This window comes from Microtus pennsylvanicus, chromosome 5 (assembly GCF_037038515.1).
Source record: "Microtus pennsylvanicus isolate mMicPen1 chromosome 5, mMicPen1.hap1, whole genome shotgun sequence".
Classification (NCBI taxonomy): Eukaryota; Metazoa; Chordata; class Mammalia; order Rodentia; family Cricetidae; genus Microtus; species Microtus pennsylvanicus.
Genome location: NC_134583.1, coordinates 77,079,745 through 77,105,977, shown reverse-complemented (window position 1 = coordinate 77,105,977; position 26,233 = coordinate 77,079,745). Strand labels below are relative to the sequence as shown.

General features: G+C 43.0%; 1 protein-coding gene across 4 annotated transcripts; it reads left to right on the top strand.

The window, feature by feature from the left end:
- The first annotated feature begins 407 nt into the window (after positions 1-407).
- Positions 408-25,407, top strand: Mki67 (marker of proliferation Ki-67). 4 transcript variants are annotated; one of them, XM_075972588.1, is made up of 14 exons: positions 408-739; positions 2,725-2,803; positions 2,892-3,007; positions 5,439-5,505; positions 6,909-6,951; positions 7,554-8,534; positions 9,890-10,065; positions 10,885-11,146; positions 11,234-11,352; positions 11,454-11,625; positions 13,477-13,632; positions 14,582-21,354; positions 21,941-22,360; positions 25,074-25,407. In XM_075972588.1, exons 1-14 carry the CDS (start codon positions 648-650, stop codon positions 25,128-25,130), a joined length of 9,513 nt encoding a protein of 3,170 aa, XP_075828703.1. In that variant the 5' UTR covers positions 408-647; the 3' UTR covers positions 25,131-25,407. The 4 variants fall into 4 exon arrangements, with proteins under 4 accessions (XP_075828703.1, XP_075828702.1, XP_075828705.1 ...); XM_075972587.1 differs by having other exon boundaries at positions 5,439-5,523; XM_075972590.1 differs by lacking the exon at positions 7,554-8,534.
- The last annotated feature ends 826 nt before the right edge of the window (positions 25,408-26,233 follow it).

Genomic DNA, 26,233 nt, shown 5'->3' with positions numbered 1-26,233 from the left:
TTTAAAAAATGTAAAGCTCTTCTTAGCTTTAAGCAAGACACGGTGTTGCCCGTGTTTGATTTCTGGAGCGGGAACCTAAAGGTGGTTTTTTACAGATCTCCTTGTTTAGGTTCCGCGGAGCTGCAAAGCTGAGCCGCCCACCAACCCGGTCCGGTCCGCCTTCCGCACCACGCCCACAGCGGGGACTCCAGCCTGGTCGGCCTTGCATCTTGACCACGCCCACCCGTCAGGTTCCGCCCCACCCACCCTGCCGCAGCCTGGCCTCCACCTCTGGCTCCGCCCCCTCTCATGTCACCCTTCCCATTGGTCTCCCGCTGCGCCGTCTGGCCCAATCGCAGCACTTAGCGCCAGATTTTGAACCGCCGTTTTCGTTTGAATCGGGCGGGCGCGGCGGGCAGACTTGGCGCGGAACTTCCTAGGAGGGCACTCTGCGGGCGGCGGGCGGCGGGCGGCGGGTGTGCGGGTCGGGGCGGAGCGAGGGGCGCAGGTGGCCGCGGTGGGATCGCCGCGGCTGAGGAGCCGACGGCTCTGACGCGGACTGGACCCGCTGAGGAGCGGTCCCGGCCGGGGCGCACAGCGAGCTTCACCGAGAGGCCACTCGGTCCTCGGCCGCAGTCGCTCGTCTCAGACTGACGGCCGGGCGCACCATGGCGTCCTCGGCTCGCCTGGTCACCATCAAGCGGAGCGGCGACGACGGCGCACACTTCCCGCTGACCCTCAGCTCCTGCCTGTTCGGAAGGTGAGCGCGCGCGCGCAGAGGAACCGAGGTGATCCCGCGCCGCGACCCTGTCGCCCTTCGCGCTTGGCCGGGCTGGCCCTGTAGGGTGTTCGGAAGTCCTGTTCGGGTACCTGGAGCTTCCCAAATGGAACCCGGGTTTTACATTTGGTGGACGCTAAGGTGACGTCGGTGCCCCGCCGCTCCCGCGCTGCTCGGGTGCTCCGGGAGAATTTCCCCCTTCTCTTCCCCTGCGGGTCGGATAACAACGCTCTGCCCTGAGGCCTTCCAAGCTGTTGCTTGCGTTGCCACTTCTGCCAAGTGTGACCCTTTCGGCCCATTCTGCCGATTTTTAAATGTTACCCGAGAAGGTGAAAGGAAAGGTCGTCTTTCCTAACACCATGCAGATTGGTGACTAGTTTTCAGATTTTTGTTCGTCTGCTTCTCAGTAGACTAAGCTCCGAGGCAAGGGCTGCCTTGTTACTGATTACGTCCCCACGGTTCCATATGGTGCCTGACACTTAAGATCAGTCATTCACATAGGGTGAGTGTCCAGCAGGAAGATGGAGATTTGGATTTGGGGGTCAAGGGAGAATGGTAGTTCTCAGGGAGACATTTGACAAAGTCTGGTGACCTCTTGTCACCCTAGGAGAGGTGTCTGTAGCTAGTATCGCTGAGTGAGGAGACAGAGACTTGGCGTGTTTGACGGTGAACAGGGCGTTGAGGAATTCTTTGGTCTACGTCTGTAGTATTTAGGTTAAGAAGTGTAGAGTGTCGTTGTCGTCATCTTTTCTGCTCAATAAAACTGGAATCTAAGATATAGTCTCTCTGCCTTGTGTTTTGATACCCAAAGCCTACATTTTCTTGACAGTTAAGGATGCTGTCACTTACCATAGCTTCTTGTTGTTGTTCAAAAGAAAAAAAATATTCTTGTCACAAGTGTCATTCATTTTGATTATTTTGCAATATTAATTAAATATACTGTTTGCAAGTTTTAAACATTTTGAAAACAATTAATGTTTGATTGTGTGGTATTTATGGGAAGTAATACACTTACACTCCTGGGCAGCCAGCCATTCTCAACCTGTGGTTTGCGACCCCCACCCAAAAGACCATCAGAACACAGATATCTACATTATTATTCATAACAGTAGCAAAATTAGTTATGAAGTAGCAATGAAAATAATTTTACAGTTGGGGATCACCACCACATGAGGAACTGTATGAAAGGGTCACAGCATCGGGAAGGTTGAGAACCACTGCCCTAGAGGTTCATAGGAAAACGGTCTGACGGTGCCACCACAATGCTAGCTTTCTAGAAAGACGGTTCTTGTGGATTACTATTTGTAATGTGAGAACATCTGAATCTGTCAACATGGTGTGGTTTTTAAACAATAGTGAAAAACTCCTGTGGATTTACTGTGCCACATATACAAGCGACCCAACTATGACTGAATAGCAAATGGGTACTGTATAGACTGTTTGTATATGAAGAAACTAGTTACCATTTTATCTAGTACCTTTCTTAAGTACCCACATTGTTATAGAAAGACCTTAATCATAAAGTTCTCCTAAACTGATAATAAAGTGCTCCATTATTTGTGTCTTGTAAGTATAGCTGTTTATTTTGTCTCTGTGTAGCCCTGACAGTCTTGGAACTAGCTCAGTAGACCAGGCTGACCTTGAACTCGTAGAGAGCCTCCTGCTTCCACCTACCCAGTGCTGGGATCAAAGGTGTGTGTCACCTCACCCTGCCTAGTGTAGCTATTTATTTGAAAGGTGATTGATTATGTGTTCTAGTGTTTTCTAATATAATTCTGAAGTACTAGAAGTTTTAATAATCCTTTATGGCTTCTTAGGCAGTACTGGGTCATTGTGTCGTTACACTTACAGTCTCAGTGTGTTAGTTACATTCTGTCTGTTTTTTTCTTTAATTTGAGGTTGGTGGGGTTTTGTTGTTGTTGCACACACCCCATAAAACCTTACCCCCCCCCCCTTTTTTTTTAAAGGAGTATTGAATGTGACATTCGTATCCAACTGCCTGTAGTGTCAAAAAAGCACTGTAAAATTGAAATCAATGACCAGCAGGTAAGTGGGGTTTGGAAATCAACTTTTAAAGCTTTTGGATTTGATTTTAAGCAAATCCTTAGTATTTTCCTCTCCTCTCCGCTCGTAGGCAATTTTGCATAATTTCAGTTCCACAAACCCAACACAAGTAAATGGGGCTACTGTAGATGAGCCTGTGCAGCTGAAGCATGGAGATATAATTACAATCATTGACCGATCTTTTAGGTAGGTGAAAACTAATGGGGTTAATTCTAAATGCTGTGTTCTCTTTAATCATGAACTAGTACTAGTCCAGCTGTGGTCCTTCTTTGGCGTTGATGGGTGTTGGGAATATCTCAAGGGGTGAGTGTGTGGTGTGTGTGTGTGTGTGTGGTGTGGTGTGCGTGTGTGTGTGGTGTGTGTGTGTGTGTGTGTGTGTGTGGTGTGTGTGTGTGGTGTGTGTGTGTGTGTGTGTGTGTGTACAGATACTTGCACCTATGCCTATGGAGAATAAAGGACAACCTTAGGTGTGGTCCTCTGGATATGGGTCCTTTTTTAATCACAAAGCAGGCTGGACTGGCTAGACAGCCAAGCCCAAGAGCCCTCCTATTTTTGCTTTTCTAGTGTTGATGGCACATCTTAAAATTCCCAGCTTTTTGGCCTTTAAAGAACAATTATGTTAAACTGAGGCTATTGGGCTGAAGTCCTAACCCCCAAGACTGGTGTCATTATAATGAGAAAAGATTAGTAGCCAGAGTTACCAGGTGAGCAAGTACACAGAGGGGAAGCACTGTGAAGAGGCAGGAAGAGGGCTGCTGGTCAAGGAGGCCCAGAGAAGCCATCCCTGCAGACACCTTGGACTTCCAGCCAGAACCGTGAGCAGCACATTTCTGTCACTTAAGCCACTCTGTCTGTGTTGTGATTGTGGCAGTCCTAGCAGACTAATACACTACCGACAAGTCACAGGACATTTCTACACGTTTCTTTGCGCTCTCTTTAATCACTATTTCTTTTCTCTTATTACTTCTCTCTTACATGGTGTCTGTAAGAGAGAAGTATCTTTGGAGTCATTACCTGCTGGTGGGCCTCTAAACACCATAACGTAAAACTCCATGTGTTTGTGCCTGACTGGTACTATTGTCTGTCTGTGTGTGTGTTTGATTTGCAGCATGTTGGGCGCCTTTGGCTTGTTTCTTCTCACGGTATAGGCATTTCATTAACAGTCACAATATTTGCAGTAATGTGTGAGAGTGTTCACAGTTTATTTGTTCTTGATGAGCATTTGAGTGATTTCCACTTGAAATTTGTCAAGGCTTTGTGATCAAATGTCCTCCCCGCTTTCTGTATTTGAAAATAGTATTCCGCAGCTACTGAATGCACTGTTCTAACTATAGAGCTGTTAAATTCTCTATTATTAGTAATTATTTTATATTTCCCTGCTTAATAGTTTAAGAGCTATTTTGAAATCACCCACTGAGAACTTGTTTTTTTAAATTTCTTTATCACTTTTTGTTTTATATTTTTTGATGCTACACAGGTTATATATGCCTAGACATAATTCTAAATTGTGCACAAAATTCTTTGTTGTTTAAAATAGATTCTATTTTTGTCACCTTTTTTTTTTTTTTGCTTTTGTTTTTTGAGCCAGGGGTTTCTCTGTGGCTTTGGAGCCTGTCCTAGAACTCACTCTGTAGACCTGGTTGATCTGGAACTCACAGAGATCCGCCTGCCTCTGCCTCCCAAGTACTGGGATTAAAGGCGTGCGCCACCACGCCTGGCTTGTCATATCTTTTGCCTTAGGATTCCTTTGGATGATAAATACAAGTAAACTCAGTTCCTTTTGATTAGTGCTCACATAGCACAGCTTTTCTTTCTTTTTTTTTTTAATATTTATTTATTTATTATGTATACAATATTCTGTCTGTGTATATGTCTGAAGGCCAGAAGAGGGCACCAGACCTCTTTACAGATGGTTGTGAGCCACCATGTGGTTGCTGGGAATTGAACTCAGGACCTTTGGAAGAGCAGGCAATGCTCTTAACCTCTGAGCCATCTCTCCAGCCCATAGCACAGCTTTTCTATCCCTTAATTTCAACTCTTATAATTCTTATGGCTTTTGTTGTTTCTGGGAACCTGCTGTTGAGTAACTTGTCTTTAAATATACTATTTTCTTAGATCCAGTATCTTGATGGATTTACCCTTAAGTTTTCATAAAATGTCCTTTGTCTCTAATTTGACTAGACTCTTTAAAAAAGGCTTAGTTCAACAAGATGATACTTGGGAGAGGGTTCCAGATGCTAGCTGTCTTTAGATCTTACATAGACGGCAACTAAAGTCAAATCAAGCTACTTCTCTGAGGTACCAAAGTTTCATTGTACACAGTAAATGGTTTGGGCTATGAATTGACCACCAAGATCTGCCATGATCTAATGCCATCTTCCTAAGATGTGCCTTTCCTCCAGAGAGATTGGGAAAAGAAATGATCATAATTCTAAAACATGCTTTGTAGTTAGTTTTCTGTTATGTAAGTTTTTAGTATAAAAATTTTTCCTAAACTAAACCAATTTCTTGGCTTAAGGTAATATTAGGAACAAAGCCTAAAGTTTGTTCCATGGTTTCTATCTATAACGCCTGAACCTGGAGGTCCAAATCCTATGCCGGATTCTCTGTGTTGTAGGTATGAAAATGGAAATCATGAGGATGGAAGCAGATCAACGGGATTTCCAGGAAAATCATTTGGACAAGTAAGGGGAGATACTCAGGTTTGACTCTTCCTTTACCAGGATGGGAACTCATTAAAACATGTTTTAACAACTGATTTCTCGCTCTTAAATTGGTGGCCAAGAATGGCTTCTGATTATAGCAGAAATAGATAATAAAATAAGTTGATCATGAACATAGTAAAATTAACTAAAACTTTATTTATTTATTTATTTACTTACTTACTTACTTATTTATTTATGCTACTCAAAAACAGAGTGCTAACTTGGTTTTATATTATACTCCACTAGACTGTGTTGTGACTTTACAAAAGCCTGTGGTTAGAATAGTCTGAATACATAGAAATTGAATGAAAAAAAAGATGTAAAAAAGGAAGAATATGGCTGCTCCTAGGCATGGTGGAAGAGGTATATTATAGATTTGAGACCATAGGTAAAGACAGATTTCTGGGAGAGTCCAGAGTGAACATGGCCCTGAGCAGGGCCATGTGAGGAGAAAGGGGAGGGGAAAAGAGCCTCCCACAAAAGAGGGACAGCTTGGGCCAAGAGCATAGCTAAAACAGCTGAGTTATATAGGGGCGAGAGTAGCTTGGGAGGGCAGCCTAGCCCTTGGGCTAGAGAAGTTTAGGGTAGTGGGTATGGTATGCCAGCCAGAAGGATCTTGTAATGGGTAGAGACAGGGATGCTGGGAGAACCTGGTAGCCAGCCTCCACTTTGACGGGCACCTCGGCTATTTGTCCTGGGTTTGAGACCTAACAGGAATAAAAGATACAGCTCATGACTCATTTTGTCTCCTATTCATTGAGCCTATCCACCTCTGTATGTCTAAAATAATTACATCGCGAAAACTGAGTGCTGAAGGAGCTTCCTAGTTTCTGGTGAAACTATGGCATCTATAGTTTCGTGCCTGTGGTGACTTAGCAGATGGAGGAACTTAATTTTAACTTTTTGTCTTCCTTCATGTGATATTGGAAGACATTCTAGAAAATGTACCAGGAGAGGGGACCGGGAGAGATGGCTTAGAGAGATTGAGTGCTCTCTGCTCTTCCAAAGAGCCCAAGCTTAGTTTTTGGCCCCTACATTGGGCAACTCACAACTGCCTGTAACTCCAGCTAACATAGGATCCAACATTTTGTTCTTGCCTCCACAGGTACCCACACAAATGTGCCTAAACACACACACACACACAAATAAATAAATAAATAAATAATAAACCTTAAATTGAAAAAAAGAAAGCTCTTAAGTCTGCTAAGAAATGTTTAGGTCATGAACTTTTAAGTCACTTGGGTCTGTTTCTCAAGTATCTAAATGTCATGAAGAAGCACTTTGCTAAAGAATATATTTAATAAGAAGAATATCTTCATTGTTTCAAAATGATCATACTAAGAAGGCACTTAAATTCCTATTCTTGTCTTCTCCAATTATAGGAACCGGTGCAGCAAGCCTCAAGAGCTAGCTTCTCTGATCCTGGTTGGTATTGGTTGGTTTCTGTTGTGGGAATGTCAGCATCAGATCATTATGACATTGGCAAGGGTGGGATCATGGGTACACAGGCATGAAATTCTTGGTCTTCTAAACTCTTAAGAGCCTGGTTCCATTTAACATGCCAAACCAAAGCACATAGATAGCTGGGTAACTTCTTCCCTAGTGCTTGCCTTTTTAGCTGTCCATTTAATCTTGAGTTGTTGGTGGGATGTGTTACATCACTCATTATTCAAAGCTAATGTGTTTTTTCTGGATGGAAACAACATTGTAAGACAAGTGTAAGGAATTAAGTAGTAGCTGGGTGGTGGTGGCGCACGCCTTTAATTCCAGCACTTGGGAGGCAGAGGCAGGCAGATCTCTTGAGTTCGAGGCCAGCCTGATCTATAAGAGCTAGTTCCAGGACAGGCACCAAAAACTACAGAGAAACCCTGTCTCAAATCAAAAAAAAAAAAAAGGATTAAGTAGTTTGTCGACTAAATGAAAAGCTAGGTTTATAAGGCAATCTAAAATAAGGTACTGGATTCCAGAAATGTTAGTCATTGAGAAAATGTTGAACTTCTGTTTCTTATTTCATATTTGTTGCCAAGATGGGAAAGGTCAAGATGCCAGCACTTCAAAAACCACTTCAAGAAGATCTTTGGTGCATGCCAAGAGGCTCTCTGGAGACAGTTCTGCCTCAGGTAGTTCAAAGGACAGTATTACCCAAGATCCATCCAATACCTGTTCTTCAGGGCATGTAGAACAGCACAGTGGCAGAAACATAGAAGAGCCCACTTCTGATGTTCTTTTTAAGAAGTCCAGGGCTGCAGGGAGCAGTTCCAGGGAACTCAAGTCTTCTCCTGCACAGAGCCTTAGCAACAGCAAGAAACATGAATCTCCCTTTAAGAAACTCTATCAGTCAATGAAGGAAGAGTTGAATATAAAATCACAGAAACAGTCTCGTAGGAAGTCAGAACCACAACCTGAATGTGCAGCAGGAAAAGAAACATGGGAGACAAAGCTATTGGTGTCATGCAAGTCAAGAGCAAAATCCAGTGGAAGCATCCCTGGTTCTGCAGTCTCTTCACCCAAAGTAGGAAAGATCTGGACTGAGCCTCTTCAGACTTCCACAGAGGCTCTGAGTTCCAGCTTCTCGCTCGCTGAGACAGCTGAAATGAAGACCCCTGTGCGGAATTCACAGCAACTTAAGAATGAAGTGAGTGGCAGAAGAGAATCTGTGGATCTGAATGAAAGTGAAGGTGCCACGGCAGATTATAAGATAGTCACTCCTAGGAAGCTGGCAACTAGAAACCAAACTCCAGTGAAAGTTGAAGGTGCTGCCAGCCCTGCTGGTAAACCAGAAAACATCTCTTGCAAAAAGAGGAAGAGTCTTCCTGCAAAGATAGAAGTTCTGTCTACGGAAACACAAAGCCAGTTCTCTTCAACTCATCACCTTGCTTCAGACGAAAAGAAAACTCCAAAGGATTCCTTCAGCAAGCCTGAGAAATTGGCCACAGCAGCTAGGCAAATTTACTCTGGGCTACCTGGTCTTAGTTCCGTTGATATCAGCAATTTTGGTGACTCCATTAGTAAGTTGTTTAGCTGTAGATCTACTTTCCTTAATTGGTTAATATCTTCCCTATATGTTATGAGTTAACAAGGTGTATGGGTACTGAAGACTGCCTTTTATAAGGACTGATAACAGAGGTGGTGTAGCTAGCTAGTTTAGGGGAGAACCATATCACAGGAACCATGTCAGGAAAAATGTGGTTTTCTTTTACAAAGTAAGGGGTATAATCATAACGGCTTTTTACTTACTGCCTGGTTCTGAATACCAGTTATATTTTGTGAGATTGGTTCTTGGGAATAAATCAGGAGCAGTCCTTTGACCATCATTGAACATAGTAGCCCTTGGATGTTCACAATCTTTTCAGTCTGTTATAAGCACTTTATTATAGACACTGAATGGACTCAGGTTTCTACACCAGCAAAGTTCTACATGCTTCCAAGACATTAACATTTTGTTTTTAAATTTTTATATCATTTACTTATTTGTATATGGGGGAAAGGGAGTGTAAGCATGTGCTATGATCTTGTGCAGGAGTCTGAAGACAGCTCGTAGGGGTCAGTTCTCTCCTTCCACCATGGGCCATATTGGTCCTAGGGATGACCCTGAGGTCCTTAGGCTTGGCAGCAAAGCACCCTTACCTGCTGAGCCATTTCATCACCTAGAAAAAGCTTTCTCTTTATCTCTGTTACAAAGGAGAACTGACAACCCAAGGCTACATAATGAGTAACCTTGTGGCATCTTCCTATATACCTGTTTCATGCTGGCTTACAGAAATAAAATGTCTCCAGACTTCAATACCACAACCTTTATATTAGGAATAGTTTCTGCCGGTGGCCATTGGTATGGCTATCCCTCAGTGACACTTGCACCCAACAGCCAGTATTCCATTGAGCTTTATAATGGAGTGTCTGTCCTGGACAAGGGGTTTATGTAGACTGTTTACGAAGTTGTATAATGGGGTTTGGGTTGCATGAACTGTCCAAAGGCACTACCTAGAGATTTTTTCCTACTCATATAGTTTACTCAGAAGGCAAGTCTTGTCTGGCCTAAATATTTATGTCTTACTGAGTTTCCTCAGACCATTGCTCAGGGTCTGATTCCTCTGGTGCAGATACCTTTCTTAAGCTATTTCATATGCAATTTCCTGTTTTAAGGAGAACCCTGGTCTGTCCAGTTGAAGTGTAATGCATCTGGTTTCTCTTGAGGTCTTTTAGGAAGTTCTGAGGATGCTCTTCTTTCATCAGTTTTATGAATAAGGCTGCCATGTTTCAGTATCTCCTCAAAGCCTTACTTTCTAATGTTAGTTTGAATTAAATCCTAAGTCCTGGCATGTCGTTTATATTGCTCTTTTCATGTTTGTATTCCTTACTTCAGACAAGAGTGAGGGAATGTCTTTGAAGAGAAGACGTGTATCCTTTGGTGGTCATCTGAGACCCGAGTTATTTGATGAAAACTTGCCTCCTAATACACCACTCAAAAGAGGAGAAACACCGACCAAGAGGAAGTCACTTGCCCCTCACACTCCATCAGTCCTGAAGAAAATTATCAAGGTAAGCTGAACAGTCACATTGTGTTTATACCTCGTGGCTCACAGATTGTCCACATTCCACCCAAAATCCAGGCAGAGGTAGAATGGCAATTGAGACCCTTTTTTCTACCACTTACTGCATGCTCAGAAACAACCACATGGGCTCTAACCATATGGGAGGTGAGGTGGTATGCTGGACACTTTCCCTTTGAAAACTGTGATACACCCACAAGGCCATATAATTTCCTGGGTCACACCGATACCATTTAAAAGAATCTGAAGACAATAGCATATGTAATCACAAGTATTTTGTTTTCCTCTGGACGTATAAGGGCATTAAAGTTACAGGAGAGATAATCTTTGCTAAAACATCTCTCTTCTGCACGTTCAGCTCCTTAGACATTTGGCCCTTTGTTTTATTGCCTTTCCTTGGTATGGCTGCATAGCTCAATTTCCTAAAGGGGCTTTGGTCAGCTTTATTCTGTTAGTCCCAAAAGGCCTAGTAGGCCTGCTTAATCCTTTCCTACCTTGAAGTCCCACCTCACAGAAGTGAGTAGTCTCTTCTATGCAGACCTTGAGGCTGTTGTTGACTGGGCTGAAATCAGAGTGCCTTGTTTTACTGAGTGATGTCCCCATTTCTATCTACCAGAAATACCTCAGTTCAAACTTCTCCGATGCGTATGTTACCTTCCTTTGCTTAAATGAATGGGACAATTGGCCCTTTCTTATCCTTGAAAGACGGGCTTTAAAAGCTACATGGTTTGTTGTAAAGGTTTCTAATAGACACTACAGAGATGTTGCCTCATGGTCAGGTTTCTCATAAACAATTCTGCCTTGTTAGGAACGACCTCAGTCACCAGGGAAACAAGAGTCTCCTGGAATAACTCTACCAAGCCCAAATGATCAAAGACGCAGATCAGGCAGGAGTGCACCTGCTTCCAGTGGCAGCGAATCCTTACCTCAGACATACACTCCCAAGAAAGCAAGCAGGAAGAGTGGCAACCTGCCTGCCAAGAGAGCATCTATCAGCAGAAGTCAGCATGACATTTTACAGATGATCTCCTCCAAAAGAAGGAGTGGTGCTTCTGAAGCCAACTTGATTGGTTAGTGATGTCCTAGGTGAAATATTTCAAGCTCAATTTTTTTCATGCTGAGTTTTGAAAAGTTTCACCATATTTTCTTTTTGACAGTTGCAAAATCATGGGCAGATGTTGTAAAACTTGGTACGAAACAAACACAGACAAAAGTTGTAAAACATGTTCCTCAAAAGCAGGCGAGCAAAAGACAAAGAAGACCTAACACTCCCAAGGTACAGTGTTCCAGCCATGTACCACTTTTATTCTCAATTGTCTTAAGCATATATTTATTGTTGATGCTGTGATATTTTGTCTTTCTCGTTTTTGTCTACAGAAACCTACAAGCAGCCTTCACAATCAGTTTAGCACAGGCCATGCAAACTCTCCCTGTACCATTGTAATAGGAAGAGCTCAGATTGAAAAAGTAAGCATGCCTGCTCGGCCCTACAAAATGCTGAACAACTTGATGTTAAACCAAAAAATTGACTTCAGTGAAGATCTGTCAGGTAAACACAACCTAAATGCCTGTAGTCACAGCCTTCTTGGCCCTTCTGTTTGTGACTTCCTTAGTGGTGGTTATCTCCACCCCATCCCACCCTACCCCTTACAGCCACCTGAGAACCACAGCTGGGAGCTCAGCCGCAGTGAATGTGACTACAGTCGAGCTAGCTTTCTGGTGTCATAATCAAAGATGAAGTGGATTGGAAGTAGAGGGCAGGTCTCTGTCTATCTAGGGTTCTGTGTCCTACAGGAAACAGGGATGGAAATCTCAAGTTCATACCAGTATAGAAAATGGAAAGGTGTTTTGTGGTGTGAGGGCAAAGGACTGTTTTACTAACTTTTAGAGGAGTCGCACTGATGAGAGCTGACCACAGGGAATCGGTTGGTTTAGAGCAGTATTAATGCTTCTTCAAGATTCATTTTCTTTCTACAGAGCTTAACTGCTTGCTAAGAGGAAGCTATATAAGAAAGTCCTTTGGAGCCATTGATAATTGAACTGTTTCCACTCTGCTTTAGTAGCAGTGAAAGTGTAACTGGCTGTTTAGACTTACTCTCAAGAAAGCAGATTTATTTCAGGTTCCTTGATATGTGATAGTTTCTAGTTGTACAATTTGGAAGAGAATATTTGAACTGAGCAGGTAGAATTTTATTTTTATTTCTTGCAGATTAGGAATTGAAAATGACCAAACACCTCAGTGTATAATGGTTGTGAGTATCCCCTCAAAGAACTGTATTTGGATTAATTCATTTATCTTTATAAAAATAAAAAACACAAGCAAAAAAGTAGCTAAGTGTATTGTGCAATTATAAATTATGAGTTTGTGATGAATATATGTATATTATTTAAAAAACTCAAAGATAAATAAGATTTTAAATATACTATTCCTGAGACAATGGATTGTCTTAAATGTTCCTTTCTCCTAGACCCATTCTTAGAGTCAGACAATTCTCATCCCTTGGTGTAGACAGCACCCCCCCCCCCCCCATACACACACACACGCCCTTTTCCTTTTTTCTTGGAACAGAGTCTTAACTAACCAGGCTGGCTTCAAACCCACAGAGATCTGCCTGCTCCTACCTTCTTAATGATACTATGCCTGGCTTGGCAACTTCCATTTTAAAACAATAGAAAGTAAACCCTTTCAAGTATTTCAAGTAAGACACAGAAGGCTATGGAAATAGACTTGCTTAACAGACTAGTGTGGATGGGACCTCAGTGGTTCCCAGACCCATTCTGTGGTGAGTGCCAACTCAGCTTCTCATTCTATGTTGGCCACAAGACAGGAGCATGGCACATTAACTTTTCAGAAAGTTTAATCATTCATGTTGAGTTATGTCACTACTGCCTTTTTGTTTTAAAGTGAATGGGAATAGCAGTTAAGGTGTGTGCATGTGTGTGCGTGTTCTTGATAGCACTGAAAATGGTCAATGTTCTGTCAGTATTCTAAAATTGTGGGCACATATTACTTGTATATAAGATTTAGATCCTGAGAAACCTAGGATTTCTTGAGCATAGAACAAGGCCCTTAGGTTGTGAATTCTTGGCGAATATCTCCTGAAAAGAGGTGCCCATATCCAGCTTTTGTCCCCCTGCCAGGACTTATTTTTGGGAACTAGTTTAGAAGACCACAGTGGTCAACTAAATCACTTGGTTTCCTTTTTCATAGGAGAGGGTTAAATAAACTGGATGTATTTGTCTTCTCATTGTCCCCCATTTTTAAATGAGCATGTTAACAAAATCCTTATTTTAATGAGATGATACATACCAAGAATCTGAGAGCTTCTCTGTCATCTAACTTGTCCTGTATAAGGAATGGGATAATATAAGCCATGGTTTCAATATTTTCCTTTATCAGGACTAACTGAAATGTTCAAGACTCCAGTGAAGGAGAAGCAGCAGCAGATGAATGACATGGGCTCCATTCTCTCCAATTCAGAGAATTTACCCGAAAAACAGTTTCAAGTAACGAATTCAGGAGACAAACCTCTGCCTTTCACCTCAGAAATTTTGGGTTGGTTTATTTGTCTGTTACCATTTTTACACTTTTGAATGGGAACTTCAAGATGCTTTTGTTTTGTTTTGTTTTGTTTTGACAGTACTGTATTACTTCTTTACAATAGCTTTTCCTGGTGAAATGCCATTTCCATCTCCTCTGTTCTGTTTTTCAGCAGTCTTTTTAGTCTTACTTACACTAGTTGCTGACCTAGCTTCATAGAAAGAACTACTGACTCAGTTAATAAGTTTAAATGATGTCTGTGTGCTTTTAACTTCTTTGTTAAAAGATGGAAGCACAAACAGTACACTTGCCCTGTCATATATAATTACACAAATTAAGAATTACTTCAAGGATAGAGATACTCTTAGTTCCTTTAAAAACTTGGTGTGGTGATGCCTATAATCCCAGTACTTGGAAGGTGGAGGCAGGAGGATGAGAAGGTCATTGTTGATTACATATAGAGTTTGATAATGGACCCTAAACATACACAATAGAACCTGTTACTTTTTTTTTTTTTTTTTTTTTTGAGACAGGGTTTCTCTGTGGTTTTGGAGCCTGTCCTGGAACTAGCTCTTGTAGACCAGGCTGGTCTCGAACTCACAGAGATCCACCTGTCTTTGCCTCCCAAGTGCTGGGATTAAAGGCGTGCACCACCACCGCCTGGCCAGAACCTGTTACTTCATTAGTGAATCAAGACAATAAATAACTTTCTGATGCTTCAGAACGAAACTTGTCTGTATTCAGATCCACATCACATGTCATGGCAGCTTTTAGAAGACACTTTGCAATGGCCCTGCTTTATCATCAAATAACATTATAGAACAGTTGTTAGATCATCTAGTAGCTTGTTATATAAGAAACAAAATTATTTGTTCTTATACACTTCCTAAAGATGAAATGCTAAGTAGACCTTAGATGGTGAAAAGAATATGTTTATTGTATAATTATACTGTGTTACTTACAGGAGAAAATGCGCTCTCCAGCACTCAGAATGCAGCAAAGGAACCGTCTGATAAATATTCTACAAGTCCTACTTTAAGACAGAGAAGCATCAAAAATGGAAACACTGTGCAAACTCCTGAGAATGTCCAAAACATTACTCACCTTGAAAAGAAGACTCCAGGCTCTGTGACAGAGCCTCTGAAGACAGTATCCAGTGTGAGGAAGTTACGAAGGTCTAGAGAACTCAGACATACACTTGGAGAAAGTATGAATGAAAGCACAGAGGCAGACCTTGACCAGGGCATCATAGTAAGATACTTAAGGAAGACGTCACTGCAAGGACAAGAAGTGGATCGACAGGTACAGGACAGTGAAAAGTGTTCACAAAGATTCAAGGAAAGTGTTGAATTAAAAGAAGATCCAGAAAAAACATCAGCTATGAGATCAAGTGCCAGGAAGCAGAAGCCAGCGAAAGACTTAATAGGAAGTCAGATGGTCACTCAAACAGCAGCCTGTGCTGAGGAACTATTTAATCAAGAAAAGGGAACCACAGAAAAACCAGAGGAATCCATGCACAAACAAAGTACACCAATAAGTGATGGTCAAAGAGCTACAAAACAGAAAGCGGACAAAGTCCTTTGCAAAACCCCACAACCTACAACAAATAACACCAAAACAAGCACAAAACCATGGCACAGCACATCTGGGAAGAAAGTAGACATGAAGGAAGAACACTCTGAACAAAAGAAGTTTGCGCACACGTCAGGAGGAACCAGGCATACTCCCAAAGTTCCAGAACTTGCACATGGGGGAATTAAAGCTTTGAAAGAATCTGAAAATCGAATGCTGGACCTGACTGTAACTGGTAGCAAGAAGCCGGTAGGAAAAGCTAAAGAGAAGGCTCAGCCCATGCAAGACCTGACTGGTTTCCATGAACTCTTTCTATCACCGGTCCCTGGTGACAAAACCGCAAAAATGTCCAATAAATCACCATATCCAGAATTTCCAGAACTGGCCAGAACCCCAGCAAGCATTAAGAGACTGTCTAAGACAGGTCTTGGTAAGGGGGATGTGAGAGAAGAACTTTCAACACTTGGGAAACGAAGAAAGTCTCCAGGCAGAACCTCACACACACCCATAGCATCAGAGCTAGAAGAGAATGATACGACAGCCTTTGTGGAAACTCCAAAGCAGAAACTGGATTTCACAGAGAATTCAGCAGGATCTAAGAGAAGGTCACGGACACCTAAGATGAGGGCTCAACCCCTAGAAGACCTGGATGGCTTCCAAGAACTCTTCCAAACTCCAGCTGGTACCAGTGACCCAGTAACTGTTGGGGAAACTACAAAGGTATCTTTGGAATCTCTACACCTGGAACCAGTCAGAACCCCAGCAAGCACAAAGAGACTATCCAAGGCAGGTTTTGATAAGGCGGATGAGAAAGAAAAGCTTTCAACAGTTGGAAAACAAACAAAGTCGCCAGGCAGAACCTCACACACACCTACAGCACCAGTGCTCGAAGAGAATGATACCACAGCCCTTGTGGAAACTCCAAAGCAGAAACTGGATTTCACAGAGAATTCAGCAGGATCTAAGAGAAGGTCACGGACACCTAAGATGAGGGCTCAACCCCTAGAAGACCTGGATGGCTTCCAAGAACTCTTCCAAACTCCAGCTGGTACCAGTGACCTAGTAACTGTTGGGGAAACTACAAAGGTATCTTTGGAATCTCTACAACCAGCACATATCAGAACCCCAGCAAGCACAAAGAGACTGTCCAAGGCAGGTCTTGATAAGGCGGATGAGAGAGAAAAGCTTTCAACACTTGGAAAACAAACAAAGTCGCCAGGCAGAACCTCACACACACCTACAGCACCAGTGCTCGAAGAGAATGTTACCACAGCCCTTGTGGAAACTCCAAAGCAGAAACTGGATTTCACAGAGAATTCAGCAGGATCTAAGAGAAGGTCACGGACACCTAAGATGAAGGTTCAACCCCTAGAAGACCTGGATGGCTTCCAAGAACTCTTCCAAACTCCAGCTGGTACCAGTGACCCAGTAACTGTTGGGGAAACTACAAAGGTGTCTTTGGAATCTCTACAACCAGCACATATCAGAACCCCAGCAAGCACAAAGAGACTGTCCAAGGCAGGTCTTGATAAGGCAGATGAGAGAGAAAAGCTTTCAACACTTGGAAAACGAACAAAGTCGCCAGGCAGAACCTCACAGACACCTACAGCACCAGTGCTCGAAGAGAACGTTACCACAGCCTTTGTGGAAACTCCAAAGCAGAAACTGGATTTCATAGAGAATTCAGCAGGATCTAAGAGAAGGTCACGGACACCTAAGATGAGGGCTCAACCCCTAGAAGACCTGGATGGCTTCCAAGAACTCTTCCAAACTCCAGCTGGTGACAGTAACCTAGTGACTATTGGCAAAATTACAAAGGTGTTTTTGGAATCTCCACAGCCAGAACCAGTCAGAACCCCAGCAAGCACAAAGAGACTGTCCAAGGCAGGTCTTGGTAACGCGGATATGAGAGAAGAACTTTCAACACTTGGAAAACGAACAAAGTTGCCAGGCAGAGCCTCACGCACACCCACATCAGCAGGACAGCAGGAAAAAGGAATAAAAGAAATTATGGAAACTTCAAGTAAGAAACTGGAGTCTTTAGGAAATTTAACAGGGTCTAAGAAACAGTCTAGAACACCTAAGAAAGAGGGCCAATCTCTAGAAGACCTTCCTGATTGCCAGGAGCTCTTCCAAACACCAGACCCATTGGTTGTTGGCAAAACCAAAAGAATGTCCTTTAATTCTCCACAACCAGATCCTGTCATAACCCTAAGAAGCATAAAGAGACAGTCCAGGGCAAGTATGGGTAAAATGGAAGTGAAAGAAGAATTTTCAGAATCAGAGAAATGCCAACAAATAGAAAAGGCCATAGACACACTCCAAGTATCAAATGATAGCAATGTCATTAGAGCACCGAAGCAATCTGCAAAGCGGAAACTGGATTCAGCAGCTAGTTTGCCTAGCAGCAAGAGGCTACGACGTGCATCTAAGGATAAGACACCATGCCTGGAAGACCTGAGTGGTTTCCAACAGCTTTTCCAAACACCAGGCCATTCTAAGGATTCACTGGCTATTGGTGAAACTTTAAAAATGCCCACCAAATCTCCACAGTCAGGACCACTTAGAAACCACACCAGCAGAAAGAGTCTGCCCAAGATCAGTCTCGGGAAAACAGATGTGACAGAAGAACTTTCAGCTCTCCAGAAGCAGTTACCAGGCAAAGCCCCCACAGCATCAGTACAAATGGGTGAAGGAATACAAGCAATTAGGAAGACTTCAAAGGATAAACTAGAGACTGCAGTAAGTGTAATTGAGTTTACAAGACAGAGAAGAGCACCTAAGGTAAAAGCTCTACCTCTGGAAGACCTTGATGGCATTCAAGAACTCTTCCAAACACCAGGCCACAGCACTGATCCAGTAATTGGTAACAAAAGAACAAGTATGTCCTTGAGATCTCCACCACAACCAGGGATTGTTAGAACCTTACAAACATCAAAGAGACTAGCCAAGACAAGTCTTGGAAAAGAGCATATGAGAGAAGAGATCTCCTCAGTGAATATGCTTGGATGTGCTGTAGGGGAGATTGTACACACATCCAGACTTCAAGAAGATGATGGGAGAGAGAACAAGGATCTGGAGGAATCCAGAATTCTCACACTAGGCCCATCAGTAAATTTAACTGGCAGCAAGAAGCAGAGAGGGACACATAAGAAAAGGTCTCAGTCCCCAGAAGACATATTTGATCTTCAGGAACTCTTTCAAACACCAGCTAGTCATAAAGACTCAGTGACTCTTCATGAAACTACAAAAATGTCTTTGGAATCTTCAGAACATTTCAGAACCCCAGCAAGCACAAAGAGACTGTCCAAGGCAGGTCTTGATAAGGCGGATGAGAGAGAAGAGCTTTCAGCACTTGGGAAACGAACAAAGTCTCCAGGCAGAACCTCACACACACCCATAGCACCAGTGCTCGAAGAGAATGATATTACAGCCCTTGTGGAAACTCCAAAGCAGAAACTGGATTTCACAGAGAATTCAGCAGGATCTAAGAGAAGGTCACGGACACCTAAGATGAGGGCTCAACCCCTAGAAGACCTGGATGGCTTCCAAGAACTCTTCCAAACTCCAGCTGGTACCAGTGACCCAGTAACTGTTGGGGAAACTACAAAGGTATCTTTGGAATCTCTACAACCAGCACATATCAGAACCCCAGCAAGCACAAAGAGACTGTCCAAAGCAGGTCTTGGTAAGGTGGATGAGAGAGAAAAGCTTTCAACACTTGGAAAACAAACAAAGTCATCAGGCAGAACCTCACATACACCCACAGGACCAGTGCTTGAAGAGAATGTTACCACAGCCTTTGTGGAAACTCCAAAGCAGAAACTGGATTTCACAGAGAATTCAGCAGGATCTAAGAGAAGGTCACGGACACCTAAGATGAGGGCTCAACCCCTAGAAGACCTGGATGGCTTCCAAGAACTCTTCCAAACTCTAGCTGGTGCCAGTGACCCAGTAACTGTTGGGGAAACTACAAAGGTGTCTTTGGAATCTCTACAAGCAGAGCCAGTCAGAACCCCAGCAAGTACAAAGAGACTGTCCAAGACAGGTTTTGGTAAGGTGGATGTGAGAGAACAACTCTCTCCGCTGAATAAACAAACGTGTTCAGCACAGGAAGACATGCATGTACTCAGACTTTCAGAAAATGATGTCACAGGAACCAAAGATTTAAAGGAATCTGCAGCTCAGATATTAAACCCAGCAGTGAGTGTAACTAGCAGCAAGAGACAGCAAGGGGCATGTAAGAAAAAGTCCCAGTTCCCAGAAGACCTCTCTGGTCTCCAGGAGCTCTTCCAAACACCAGGCCATGACAAGGATTCATTGGCAGGTGATAAGCTCACAAAAATGCCCCACAGATCTCTGCCACCAGAGCCAATAAACACTTCAGTAACCTCACAGAGACAGTCCAGAGCTAGACGGATGAAAGTTCACATGAAAAGTGAACTCTCAGGAGACAGAATGCTTCCGCAAATGTCAGAGGAAATCATGGACATATCTACAGTACCTGAATGTGAAGACAAGGGCATTAGAACAAGGAAGCAATCTGTAAAACGGAAGTTGGACACAGCAGTCAGTGTGCCCAGCAGCAAGAGACAACGAGTTGCAAGAGCAGAAAAGGCACAGACCCTAGAGGATCTGACTGAGTTCCAAGAGCTCTACCAAACTCCAAGCTTGGCAGTGGAGCCAGTGATTGTTGACAAAGCCACAAAGATGCCCAGCAAATCTCCAGAGCCTGTGGACACAACTTCAGAAACACAGACAGGAAGAAGACTCAGGAGAGTGGGTGTGATGAAAGAGCCTCTAGCACAAAGAAAGACTACAAGAGTGTTGCGGGAAACCAGAAACACATACAAAGAGCCTGTGGGTGACAACAAAGATGTCAAAGAGTTTAAGGAATCTTCAATGCAGAAACAAGACCCAGCTGTAATTTTAACCGGTAGGAGGAGGCAACCAAGGACACTTAAGGAGAAGACCCAACCCTTGAAGGAGCTGCCCAGCATCCAAGAGGAAACAGCCACAAGAATATCTTGTGAATTTCCACAACCAGAAGAAAAGGAAAGCTCAGCATCCTCAGAGAGGCAGCTCAGAATACAACTGTGCAAAGGTGTGAAAGAAGAGCCCACAGCTCAGAGAAAGCCACGAGGCAGGGTAACCAGGAATACACTCAAAGAGCCCATGAGTGATAGTGGAAATGTTGAAGAGCTTAAGGAGTCTACAAAGCGGAAGATTGACCCAGTAGCAAGTGTGCCTGTCAGCAAGAGGCCACGGAGGGTACCCAGGGAAAAGACACAACCCCTGGAAGTCACTGGACCCATAGAACCAGTCCAAATTCCAGGTCACACTGAGGAATTAGCAAGTGATGAAAGACCCACAAGGGTACCCTGTGATTCTCTACAATCAGAGCAAGCAGACAACCTCCAGACCTCACTAAGACGTCTTAGAACAAGACGCGGGAAAATAGAGGTGGACCAAAAACCTTCAGTAGTGAAGAAGACAGTGCCAACATCAAGGCAAACTACACGATCCCGCAAGGTCCCTGAAATTGATGACAAAGACACCCAAGCTTCAAAAGAGTCTGGAGAGCAGCAATTAGAAACAGTTGCCAATGTAACTGGCAGCAGGAGGCAGCTAAGGGCACATAAAAATGAGGTCCAACCTTTTGAAGTCCTGGGTGACTCCAAAAAATTAATTCAAATGTCAGAGCACACTGAGAAACTAAGGCATGACACCAGTACCCTTAAGAGCACGATACAGCAAATGCCAGACCCCATAAAACCTCTGAGAACAAGCAGGAGAGTGCTAAGGGCCTCTAAAGAGGACACTGTGGAAACTGTGGAAATGTCGGTGGACACCAGAGACCCTGCAGAATCACAAAGCAAAAGCAACACTTTTCTGTCCCCCAAGAGGAAGTCTGCAAGAGGTAGAGGCGGTCCAAGAACCAGGGGGTTGTGCTCTGTGACTCCACAGCAGGAAGCAATAGATGAGAAACCTGCACCTAAGAGACAGAGGGCTGCTCCCAGCAAGAGGCACGTGTCACCTGAGCCTGTGAAGATGAAACACCTGAGAATCATGTCAAGCAAAACTGAACCAGTGGAAGAGCAGATTAGCAATGTCATGAAAACAAAAGAGGAAGTCCAAGTAGAAAACTCAACCCCTCCAGATCAGGTAATGGGAATGGACATAGTGGGTGTATAGCAGGGCTTATTCACAGATGTATTCATGTCCTTTGGGAATTTGCACAAGGAATAGACTAATAATGCCTTAAGAGTTTCCCTGCCTGGAAAAGTGGCTGTAGTAGTTGTCAGGGACTAAATGAATTGCATGTATCTTCAGTTTGAAGAATTAATCAAAAAACAGGTGGGCAGTATAGTTCTGTGTATGTGACAGTATTCTATCTAATAAGGTTGGAACATACATCCTTGAGAAGGAATGGCATCCATCAAAGATTTCAGGCCCTTGTTCCTTGGTTGTCTTTAAAAAAACAGAAACTCATTTACTGCCTGTATGATGTGCATTCTTCAATAGTGTGAATTGAAGTATTTTGATATGATTGTCACTCTGAAATTATAATTTATCAGAGATGATTTTTTTCCATAGGAACAAAGTAGCTGAGGCATTGTCTTAAATATCTTAGATGGCTCTTGGTAAATTAATCAGTATGAAATTTGTGGTACTTTAGTTTACCTTTTTATTTTTTCCTAATGGATCTTGAGATTTAACTCATCTTGTGGTTGTCTTCTCCTTCTCTTAGAAAATGCCTCTGCCCTCCAGATACCGAAAAAAAAACAGTGAAAAACATCCAAGGCCCAAGGTTGGTGCATCTACAGAGAAGGATGGGATGAAGACAAACGAGAAGACCACGAAGAGCTCCCAGGAGACAGAGCTGCAGAACACAGATGATGGAGCCAAGAAGTCTACATCTAGGGGCAAAGTCAGTGGGAAAAGAACGTGCTTGAGGTCTGGAGGACAGAGTGAGAATCCCCAGCCTTGTGCAGCAGAGAAAACAAGTGAGACTGGTGCAGAAATCTTGAAGACGCAGAAAGAGAAAGGAGTCTCTGGAGAGTTAGATGCCAGGTCTTTGAGATCCAGAAAAACTGGAGCCACTTTGGACAGTGAACCTAACCCAAAAGTAACTCGGGGTGCCAAGAAAGATATAAAAGTTCCAAAAAAGGTAAGCCCCTTTTGTTTTACATTCTGCAAGACTGGGAATCTTCTGATTTTTATGCCCAGGTTGCAAAGGCAAATCAGAACACGCCAGCAGCTCCCAGCTATGCTAGTGGGAGAAGCCATCATCCAAACCACCTACTTTCTTGTGTGTTTTGGTAATTCCACTTTGAATAGTGAGTTATCTTATGGAAGATTTTATTCCAGAAGAGCTGTGCATTCATCCAGTGTCACTCTCTGGGGCTTGTAATGGTGCTTATCATGGTTATAGATGGCATCTTCAGCCTCTTTAGGTCAGCAACACTTAAACAAAGGTGGCCTAGACCTCCAAAGTCGTCCTTTAAAACAGCTGAATAGGGGCTGATGAGTTGGCTGAACAGTTAAGAGCACTGACTGCTCTTTCAGATGAACCAGATAGAATTCTCAGGACTCTTGTGACACATAACCACCTGTGATTCTATACTCAGGGATCTGATGTTTTCTGATCTCGAGCACCAAACAAGCACGTGCTCCACATACATACATGAAGGCAAACCACTCAGATATAAAATAAATAAGTCTGGTTAAAAAAAAAATAAAAAGGCAGAATAAACCCAGAACTGGCTGTCTCCTAGGCAAATAGAAGTAGGTAAATTTTATTCAGTAGGGGGTATGTCGTTTTACCACACAGAATCTAAGCTAATGGACTGTAAGTACTCGTGTATTGTCAGGTAGTGTCATGGTTACATTGTATTGTAGGAAAAGTTAAAGATAGGGTGGGCAGTTGCTTTTGTGGGAGTGATATGCAGTTGCTCTCTGTTGTTGGGGGCTTCTGTCCTGCCGGGTTCCGGCAATCGTTAAGTCCCAAAGAAATCACACAGAGGTCTACATTAGTTATAAACTGATTGGCCCATTAGCTCAGGCTTCTTATTAACTCTTATAACTTATATTAGCCCATTATTTTTGTCTATGCTAGCCATGTGGCTTGGTACCTTACTCAGTGAGGCAGTCATATCTTACTTCTTTGGCTGGGCTACAACTGCATACTCAGACTTCCTTCTTCCCAGAATTACCTGTTCTCATTGATCTGCCTCTACTTCCTGTCTGGTTGTTCCACCTATATATACTTCCTACCTGGCTACTGGCCAATCAGCATTTATTTAAAATATAATTGACAGGATACAGACCATTGTCCCACAGTACTTCCCCTCAGCCCTATAGGGTTAACAGTGCATTTCAGCATTTCATGTTCTCACTCTAAATAGGAACTATAAGCTCATATTCATAATTTTGAAAATAGTGTTTTGTCAGAATGAAGTGGAAGGAGTAAAAACCAGTCTTTCCTTGGATGATCCTGAACACAGTTGCCAAGCCCTGAAGGTGATCAGGTTAGGTCATCATGTCATAGGCACTTAGGCCTCTTCTCCTCACCTCCAAACACCCAGGGGACTCTACACATGCTAAATTTTTTCCGGGGCTGCACTCTTTGCTATCTGCCAGTCATGTGCTTCTGTGTGTCCATAGATGCAGAAACTGCATATGTGGGGTGTATGTATTTTCCAGAGGCCCATGCTGCCAGAGTGTTAGAGGAATAAGCCTCTCACCTGATATGTATGCTTTTCTATCATGTGTACAGTCAACCCATGTTAGCAGCTACCTGTCACTGTCTTCAAGAATTCAGCAGCATTCACATACCAAGGAGTTCCTGTTTTGTCTCTCCTTTTCTTATTGTTCACGATCACCCATAAAACTGCTTCTAAAGTATGCCCAGCATCACCCTTGACTTTTCCTAATTTGTGCTGGGTGTGTCTTGTGTTTATCAGTACAAGGATTTCTGTTATTTGCTCTGAGAGGCTGTTGGCATCTTTTGCTTTCTGTAGATTTGATCCCTATCAGGTAGCTCTCCCTACTGCCTTAGAAGACTCACTATACTCTTTTTTGGGTGGGGGAGGGTTAGGGTGGGGGGTTTTGAGACAAGGTTTTTTTTGTAGCCTTTGGAGTCTATCCTGGAACTAGCTCTTGTAGACCAGCCTGGCCTTGAACTCACAGAGATCTGCCTGCCTCTGCCTCCCAAGTGCTGGGACTAAAGGCGTGCACCACCACTGCCTAGTGACTCGCTATACTCTTGCAGCCTCATAGGAGAACTCAGGACACAGTGACTGTCCTCTGTCTGTGGGAAGCTATCTTTAAGACTCTTAAGTTTTCATCCAGGCCACTTTCAGATTTAGTATTTGATGCTTTCTAACTAGTGAACCATGTAATATATGTTAGAAACTTATGAAAGAGCACAAAATCTAAGTTTAAAAAGCTAAATAAGAAAATATTTAGGAGAAAACAGCTTTAAGGTAAGCATTGTAAAATTAGTTTCCAACTTTATTATTTATTTTTTTAAAACACTTTTAGGTTCTTTTTTCAAATGTGTAGTGAGTGTTTTGTCTGTATGTATGTGAATCACTTGCCTGCTTGCAGCAGTCAGAACAGTATATCCAATTCCCTGGATGGTTGTGAGCCATCATGTGGGTGCTGGGAATTGAACTTAGGTCCTCTGCAAAAACAAAAACAAAAAAACAAAAAACAAAAGTACCTGTAGCTACTTAGCCATCTCTCCATCCCTCAAAATTAATTTTTAGATTGGAAGACCTGAATGACACCTAGTAAGAACTGGGGGTTTGTAGAGTTAAACTGGTCACAAAAATTGTTTCTTCACATTATTTAGGAGTTGTGTTTCTCTTCCCATACAGGATGAAGACATTGTATACACCACAAAATTAAGGACAAGAAGTCACAAGAATAGTTAGAAGTATGTAGCAAAGACATTTAAGAAGAAAAAATAAATTTAGCTTAATGATAAATTCCAATGTGGTTTTCATCTTCAATGTAAAGATAAACTGTAATATAATATACTGCCTGTGTTTAAGGAAGGAAGCTTTGAGCTTTCATAGTTATACTCTTCAAACTCCAGTGGAGATCATGAAGGAGGTCACCAGGATCTCAGAGCAATAGCAATTTAAAAGTTTGGAGGTGGGCAGGCTGAAGTGTGGCCCTCTATCCTGTACAATAAAGCTTTGAAGTTGACTGCCTCCTGTGGTCTCTGTGCAACTACATCATCATATCATCTGCTTGTGTCCTCGATCAGTGGCAAAGGCAGAAGTCCTGTGTCCCTCTACTGGCCAGATTCTCAGTATACATTAGTTGTGTGGTTATAGCAGTGAAGCTTCCACAGGATAACTATACAATGGAGCGTTTGGTTTGTAGTCTGATCATTGGTCATTTGTATGAGTTGGCTTGATCCTTTGGTCTTTGACCTAACAGGACAACAAGGATGTCTGGTGAGCCCACCTTCATGGACACAGCTTGCTCTGTTAGAGAGGGCTTGGTGCCTGTGCTTTTCTTGTTTGTAATTATTTATTTTATTTCATTTGCATTGGTATTTTGCCTGCATGTATATCTATGTGAGGGTGTCTTGGAGTTACAGACAGTTGTGAGCTGCCCTGTAGATGCTGGGAATTGAACCCTAGTCCTCTGGAAGAACAGTCAGTGCTCTTAACTGCCAAGCCATCTCTACAACCTACCTGTGCTTTTCAATTGGCATCTATATTGAACAAGTTGACTGCCTTGCCCATGGAACTGTTGCTACTGGGTAGTAGGCCACTCTGGTTTTCCATGATAGCTTGTTTCTATTTGCCTTTTCTGACCTCTTGCCTGGCAGCATGAGGCTTTTCACCCACAGCCACCCTAGCATTTGGGATGAGATGAGTATTTCCCAAGTCTCACGTAGCCCTAGGCTCCGTTTCAGACCATGGTCCTAACTTGTTTATCTCCACTATGCATGTTGCATATCCAACTTTCCTATCTTCCACCCTGTCCCCTAATCCCCTTCTGTGTTTTCTAGCAATCGCAC

Coding starts and splice junctions, on each gene's coding strand:
- Mki67 (XM_075972587.1), top strand. CDS start 648: ATGGCGTCCTCGGCTCGCCTGGTCACCATCAAGCGGAGCGGCGACGAC. Junction 5,524..6,908: donor AAGTAAGGGGAGATACTCAG/GTTTGACTCTTC, acceptor CTCCAATTATAG/GAACCGGTGCAGCAAGCCTC. Junction 10,066..10,884: donor TCCTGAAGAAAATTATCAAG/GTAAGCTGAACA, acceptor CTGCCTTGTTAG/GAACGACCTCAGTCACCAGG.